Below are 7,709 nucleotides of genomic sequence, written 5' to 3'. Positions count from 1 at the left end.
GGTTTTCATGAAGATTGGATTTCTTTGATTGATCAGTGCATATCCACAACAAATATTTCTATACTTATTAATAGTACTCCTAGTTCTTCTTTTTGTCCAACTCGCGGCCTTCGCCAAGGAGACCCTTTGTCTCCTTATTTATTTTTGTTCATCATGGAATCGTTTTCTAGACTTTTACAGCATAATGTTGCTTCTGGTCTTCTCAATGGTATTAAAATTAACCATCATTGTCCTCCTATCAATCATCTGTTTTTTGCGGATGATTGTTTGTTATTCTTTCAAGCTAATTCTTCTCAAATGAATCATCTTAAACATCTGATTCTTTCCTTTGGACAAGCCTCAGGAGAGGTTATTAACATGCAGAAGTCAACTTTGTTTTTTGGTAAGCACACTTCGATTTCCCACAAGGCTAGTATTTCTAGCATTCTTAATATGAAAGTTATGGGGTTGGGTGAAAAATATTTGGGCATTCCTCTTTTGATGCATAGATCAAGACAAAAAAATTGTAAAGGTATTCTTGATAGCATGAATAACCGGTTACAGGGCTGGCATAGTAAAATGATTAACCAAGCAGGGAGAACAACTCAAGTGAATGCAATGCTGAGTACAATGGGTATGTTTCAAATGCAGATCCTTAAACTGCCAGAAACAACAATTCATCACATGGACGACATCCAAAGGAGTTACTGGTGGAATAATTTTACCAACGATCATCCACGACATCTTATTGGATGGAAAAAGGTATGTGCACCTAAAAGATTTGGTTGTCTAGGTCTTAAAAATTTAACCAATTACAATTCATCTCTTGTTGCGAAATTGGCCTGGTAATTATTACATAATCAAGATGCTATTTGGGCAAAATTGTTGAAAGGAAAATACTTTCCTCATAATGATCTGCAATTCTTCCCTACATCGGAAACTAACAATTCAAGTTGGGTATGGCAGAGTATATGTGTTGGGCTTGAATTTGTTCTTAGAAATGCAAAATGGCAAGTAGGTAATGGTACTCGCATCAATATCTGGACTGCCAATTGGATTCCTTTCATGCAGAATGCAATTCAAGATTGGAGTGATCTGAATACAAGTAATATTCAATGGGTTTCGGAACTATTTGATCCTCTCACTCAGCAATGGAATATTCCGCTTCTTCGCCATTTATTTTCTGCAGACCAGGTGAATTCTATTGTCACTATTCCTTTACAATTAGATCAGGAAGATAAATTGGTCTGGCCTTTTACTAGTACTGGCATGTTTACAACTGCTTCAGCGTACAAGATGCTTTGTGAAAAGGAATTGCATATGGATATTTCAATGGGTTTATCTCAGCAATTTTGGTTGGCATTCTGGAAATTGAAAGTACCGTATAAGTTTCAAATTTTTATGTGGAAAGGATTACATGATGATATACCCGTGAAAGCTCGCATTTTTAGGCATCTGAATGCTGATGATCAAATATGTGTTATGTGTAGTATGAATCAAACTGAAGATCTGGACCATTTGCTACTTCATTGCTCCTTCTCTCAAGCTATATGGAAGATTTTTTTCCCTAATCAGTTCGTTTCCATTGTGTAGTATCACTCGGTTCTCTCCTGGATTCAGACTTGGAAGCTTAAGGGTTCGAATATAAATATCAAACACACACCTCTAGTTGTGCACTTAACTCTCTGTATAATGCACTTCATTTGGAAACATAGATGTAGGGATGTTTTCAGCAATACAACACCCAATAGTCGAACTGTCATACATCAGATAAACTCTTACAGGGTACAACATCAATTAGACACCGCATTTGTTGCTCATAATCATTACCATTTACAGAACTACATCTTACATTTGCCTTGGGTTCCTCCTCCTATGCAGTTCTTAAAGATAAATATTGATGCTTCATATAATTCTGAATCTTTGTTAGCTGGTATTGGTATTATAACTAGAAATTCTGCAGGGGCCTTGGTCATGGGAAGAGGAACATTGAAAAGAGCTATAAATGTTGAGCAAGCTGAAGCCTGGGCTATGGTAGAAGCTATGCAAATAGCATATTCAAATGGCTGGACTAATGTCATTTTTGAGACAGACAATTGGAGTATCAGTAACTTTTTACAACATCAAACTAATCTTTGTCGGTGGCAGTGTTTACCTATTCTTAGAAATTGTGTTAATATGTGTAATAGCTACCCTATGTGGTCTTGTGAGTTTGTTTATAGGTCTTGTAATAAAGCTGCAGATGCTTTAGCAAAGGCAGCTCGAAAATAGAATTTATGTGGGAATTGGTGAAGTTATCCGCCTGACTTAGTAGTTCCTTACATAAATCATGACGTAACTAATATGTTTATGTAATATTAAGTTTGCCTTTGTTTAAAAAAAAAGTATCCATCTAGATTCCAGATATTAATAAATGTGCCCCTTCCTAAATGCCATGAGTTATCCATCTAGTTGAGTCCTTCCTAAATTTAAAGATCTAAATCTCTAACAGCTGTACATCTATCAAAAACTGCAGGCTCATGCTGTCGCGTGCCGTAGCAAAAACTTATGTTAGCTTAAAGTGGACCGCTGCCACGCTAGAAAGTACTAATGTCTCAGATCACTGGCCACTGACAGACACTCCTAGATTCGCCAATTCAACATTCCTCTTAAGGAAACCTCTGTTAAATGACCTTGTCAAAATGAATGTCAGTAAAAATCAGAGCTGCCAATTCGTTAAACAGCAGTTAATGGAGTTGAGGTGCACTCATGTAAGTTTACTAGCATCATGCCATCCTTTTCCCAATTACGTAGTACTACTGGGACTAGCTAGAGTTGTTTGTTCCACATTTCAAGTGTTAAATTCTGTAGGTCATCAATGTAGTTGAGTTTTCGTGAAACCTCAGTTGATGCAATTCTTAAAAAATCTTAATTTTTGACCGTATGGACAAGAAAGTATTTCAATGATAGGACGAAATTGAAATGTAAAGCATAAAAAAGACAAAGATGATCCCAAAAGTCAGATAATGTGCCTGTAAATGCTTCAAAACTGAGCTATCTAATATTTCTATGCTAATACCGCAAGAGAGACAAGATCTCGAAGTGCAAATTTAGCACCAGTGGCAGTCACGAATGGTAGTTAAGGACAGAATGGAGACGTATTATCAAAAAGAACTCTGCTTGTAGGTTCTGGTGAAATTTATAGATAAATGCAGGCAAACTTAGGTGTAGCTTTTTGTTCAAACTACCATTTTTAGTGATACGATACAACACTAACATAATGGGGTTGGTTGCAGTATCAGTCGAAATATATATATATATATATATATATATATAATTAAACTATCAATTTGGGTACCCTAGCTAACATTGTATAACAAATAATGTATAGAAACAAGACACGAAAATACATTCCCTTGATACTACCAGAAAAGCCCTCACTTTCCACAATTATGTCAGCATTTACTTATTCAACTCCCATGCATAAACCAAATAACAAGGTGCAGAGTTAGCAAAGTAATATAGCTTAACCTAAAGATAAGAAAGTTGGATTGATGGTATAAAGACATAATGACAGTAGCCTACATATATTACTCCCTAAGACAATGTCAGTAACATTTAGGTTCAAAATGAATCTGAACGAAGATTACCAGATTATAAGTAGGTACAGATTATTCGGTCGAAGGAATCGGTCCCGAGCCCGACTTCTTCGCAGCAACTATAGCTCTCTTCTTATGTTATCAATGAACTCCTTCACACCTTCTTTGATCTTAGCAGCAAGCTCAGTCCGGTACTCCTCTTTCGCTTTGGCAAGTTGACGAGCCAACTCAGTAGTAGCAGCCTCAGCATTGGTGATCTTCGCATTCAGCTGGGCCTCATTGTTCTTCAGCTGAACAATCTCTTCCTCCAAGGACTTGACCCTCCCTTGCTCGGCTACACAGACAAGAAAAACAACATGGTTAACGCAAATGCAAACAGCGACGAAACATGTGAGAAAACAAAGACATGCACAAAAACATGAAAGCACGGGCAAAACTAGTTTTAAAATTTCTTCGGATTTAGAAAGACTGATTTCAAGCGCGGACATCTTCAATACCAAACCGGTATATTGCTGTTCGTTAAACTCATTAGTGGGCCAATGTTGCTTATGTTTACCCCAAGCCGTTTTCTGTCGATCATGCGCTGTTTGAAGACCCGATAATTGGGCCCGAGTCCACTCCAAATCTCGTGACATTTGATCAAACCCGAGAAGTCTCTCCTCTAACTTTTGAACGGACCTCTCAGCATCATCCTTTGACTGAGATAAAAGCTTATGATCGGCATGAAGATCCCTGTTCTAAAGCCTCAAAGTATTGCATTGACTCTCTAGAGACTCGGCCAGCAATTTTCTATCACCAGCAACTCTTTGAAATCGGGATAACTCAGCTCGGAGATTATCTATTTCCTAGGGAACATACTCAAATCTCTGATAACGAAGTAGCTCGGCCTGGAGCCTCTCGATCTCGGCGGTTTAGCGATCGATCTTATCGTACTTGTTGAAAATCTTCTGTTGAAGCATAGAACATGCTCTTTTTCGGTGTTCAACTTCTTGGACATCGTACGGTATTCGGAAACGGAGTCTCGATCTAAGCTAGATATCTCGGCTAGGAAGACAACGCTAGACTCAAGATGTTGACACTACATTATCAATCAGCAATGACGAGGTTATGAAAAAAATACCTTTGGCATCAGCTAGTTGCGTCTCAAGTCCTCGGGCGAGTTCTTGCTCCCTTTGAAGTTGAACCCGAAGACTCGCCATATCTGCCAACTCCTTCTCACGAATAGCAGCATCAAGAAGCCTTTGGTTCGTGGTCTAAAAGGTTCAACTTTGGTTAAATCACTCATAAAAACAAAAACATCAAAATTAACCGTACAACTAAAGCGAAACGACTGATTACTCTGAGACTTGGGCTACAAAGAAACGGAACAGTCAAAAACTTCTTCTAGCTAGGCGATATCGCAAAGGTGGAAAACCCAAATCGTGAAAAGGACGAAAGCCTTACCTGATCAGCATTAACCACCAAAAACTGATAAGGCTCGGCAGGAAAGTCAGGAGGAGGGGATTTGCCACTCAAGATAGGACCACAGATAGCTAGAGGAACTCGATCACGGACTGAATCACTAGTGTGTCGGGCATGCTTATCTAGGGTCCAACTGTCATCCTCATTAACATCTTCTAGTACATTGCGAGTATCATGATCATCATCGCGTCTAAGAGCTCGCTGCAGAGATTTTCGAAGTTCTGGATCAGAAGGTAGATGCCCATTGTAGTATGAAGTCGTCTCTTCAAAAAACAAATGTTTTGATCTCAGGCTTTTCCAAACATCCGCCTTAGCTTTCAGTGAGATGTCCATCGTCTTCAAAACTGCATGATCCTCAACCACCTTGCAAGCGTCGTCCCAACCAAGAAGATCAATTAGTCTTCTATACCGTTTGTTCAGCTCATGAAATTTATCTTCACACTGTTTAGGAGTCACGGAAAATCCTTTGTCAGACATAACTTGAGAAACGGCTTTCCATTTCCCTTTGAGCAAAATGACAGATTTTCTTTCCTCTCCAGCATAATAGACCAGTTTTATCAACAGGTTTGTGGTTTCATCTGTCCACTTAATTCGTTGACATGAAGATCCTTGAAGATTCTGAGATGTGTGCTGTTGATGGAGGGTTTGTGGGTGCTGTTGATGATCAACATGCATAGGTCCAGCCGATGATGTATTTCCTTCCATTTGGTTACTGCAAAAACCAACAGAAACCAAAATTCTGAAAAGAAAGAACATAGCTCAAACTAACTTTACAGACACCCAATTACATAAAACCATTTCAATTAAGGTTTGTTGTAATTCATCAACCATGGATCACTGTTTCTACAAAAGACAATTAAGATTCTTCAAGAAATAGAAGATTAACTATATATTTCTAAAAAATAGAAGATTCTTCAAGTGATCAACCATGGATCACTGTTTCTACAAAAGACAATTGAGATTCTTCAAGAAATGGAAGATTAACTACTAAAGATTAACTATATATATCAGAAGATTCTTCAAGTGATCAACCATGGATCACTGTCTTAAAGGTTAGATTATATCTTACGACCTTAAATCACAAACCCTAGAAATTCTACAAACTACTTGATTTTTTTCAGCAATTTTTCAGCAATTGATTACAGCCACCCAATTACATAAAACCATTTCAATTAAGGTTTGTTCCACTCCCAAATGGTTTTTAACTTGTCACAATTAAGATTAACTATATATTTCTAAAAAATAGAAGGTAGAGAACTCACATTTCATCTCTCTGTCTTCGTGAACGCCTCCTCCCCAGCAATGTAGGTGTAATTCTATCATCTTCTCTTTCCCATTCTGGGCTGATGATCTCAAATTCTGGTTCAGGTTCATTATTTGAGTTGATCTCCATTTCCAAAGAAACACAGAATGAAGAGATGTTGAAGATTAGAGTGAAGTATGATACCCATTATAAAGACTGGGAAAAAGTTACCAGTTCCATTTTGGGTTAAGGGCTAAAATGCTCGAAATGGAAAACCGCGTTTGAGTAGTTAAAGGTCACCTTCAACTTCACCACAATTGCACCATGAGATTCCTCCATTTCCATTCTTGACCCATTCTGTCACAACACCAATTCCTGCCCTTGTGAATCTCCATCACACAATTCCACCAAATGAACATCACAAGTCTCACCTGCAATGCCCATCTATATCCCTGCTCAAGATTGATTAACCCCAAACTGCACTCCAGAAACCCTAAATTCCTTCTTTGTCTAAAACCCAAATTCTCCATCTGGTCTTCACTGAACCCTAGACTAGCAAACCCCATCTCTCAGATCCACTGATTCATTGCCAACTACTTGTGTTCCATTTTTGAAGTTATGGTGATTCGAAACTTATTCGAGTCCCCTTAAGGCATTGCACTGGTGTAAGAGGAATATTTGGAGTTCAAAGATGTTAAAGAGCAAAAAAAAACAAAAATTTGCTTAAAAAATGCTACCTAATACAGGAGGGTTTGGGAAAGGATGGATGGTTTTCATGTGGGGATAATTAGATGTTGAATTTGTGAAAATAACTTGAAATTGATAGCCTTCTTTTTATAACCCAAATGAAATACAAGTCCTAGTTGTATTGCCAATTACTTGTATTCCATTTTTGAAGTTCGATGGTGATTCAAAACTTATTCGAGTCCCCCTTAAGGCATTGCACTAGTGTAAGAAAAATATTTGGACAATGAAAAGAAGAGTTCAAAGATATTAAAGAGCAAAAAAACAAAAATTTCCTTAAAAAATGCTACCTAATACAGGAGGGTTTGGGAAAGGATGGATGGTTTTCATGTGGGGATAATTAGATGTTGAATTTGTGAAAGTAACTTGAAATTGATAGCCATACAAGAGAACCTATGAATCTTCCAAGACTGTTGTATGATTATTATTTCTCTTTCATGTCATGAATATTCTAGCGTTTTATTTTATCAAATCAATAGTCTTAGGAGTGTATGTATGTGGGCTAAAGAGCGGTTGAGTCGTTTGGCAAATGTTATATGTATCTTCTTCGACCCTAGCTAAATGTTTGACATTAGAGATACATTCTAATAATATCTACGTACATTAGCACCACCACCACCACTGTACAAAAACTTGTTCTGTTTGCTACACTTTGTATATACCACCACCAACCCTGTCATGTACAGAAGCAGTCTTTTTTTTTT

At 37.7% G+C, this 7,709-nt stretch overlaps 1 protein-coding gene across 2 annotated transcripts; it reads right to left on the bottom strand.

Annotated features, from left to right (window-relative positions):
* Positions 1 to 3,354: 3,354 nt before the first annotated feature.
* LOC113277268 lies at positions 3,355 to 6,834 on the bottom strand. Of its 2 annotated transcripts, XM_026526406.1 has the most exons (5): positions 6,466 to 6,834; positions 6,281 to 6,377; positions 5,001 to 5,730; positions 4,678 to 4,810; positions 3,355 to 3,891 (listed from the first exon to the last, which is right to left on the bottom strand). In XM_026526406.1, the coding sequence occupies exons 1-5, from the start codon at positions 6,467 to 6,469 to the stop codon at positions 3,677 to 3,679; spliced, it is 1,179 nt and encodes a 392-aa protein (XP_026382191.1). In that variant the 5' UTR covers positions 6,470 to 6,834; the 3' UTR covers positions 3,355 to 3,676. The 2 variants fall into 2 exon arrangements, with proteins under 2 accessions (XP_026382191.1, XP_026382190.1); XM_026526405.1 differs by having other exon boundaries at positions 6,281 to 6,834.
* Positions 6,835 to 7,709: the final 875 nt, after the last annotated feature.

The sequence above is a fragment of the Papaver somniferum genome, chromosome 5 (genome assembly GCF_003573695.1).
Source record: "Papaver somniferum cultivar HN1 chromosome 5, ASM357369v1, whole genome shotgun sequence".
In the NCBI taxonomy this organism is placed as follows: domain Eukaryota; kingdom Viridiplantae; phylum Streptophyta; class Magnoliopsida; order Ranunculales; family Papaveraceae; genus Papaver; species Papaver somniferum.
This window is presented reverse-complemented; position numbering and strand designations above follow the sequence as displayed.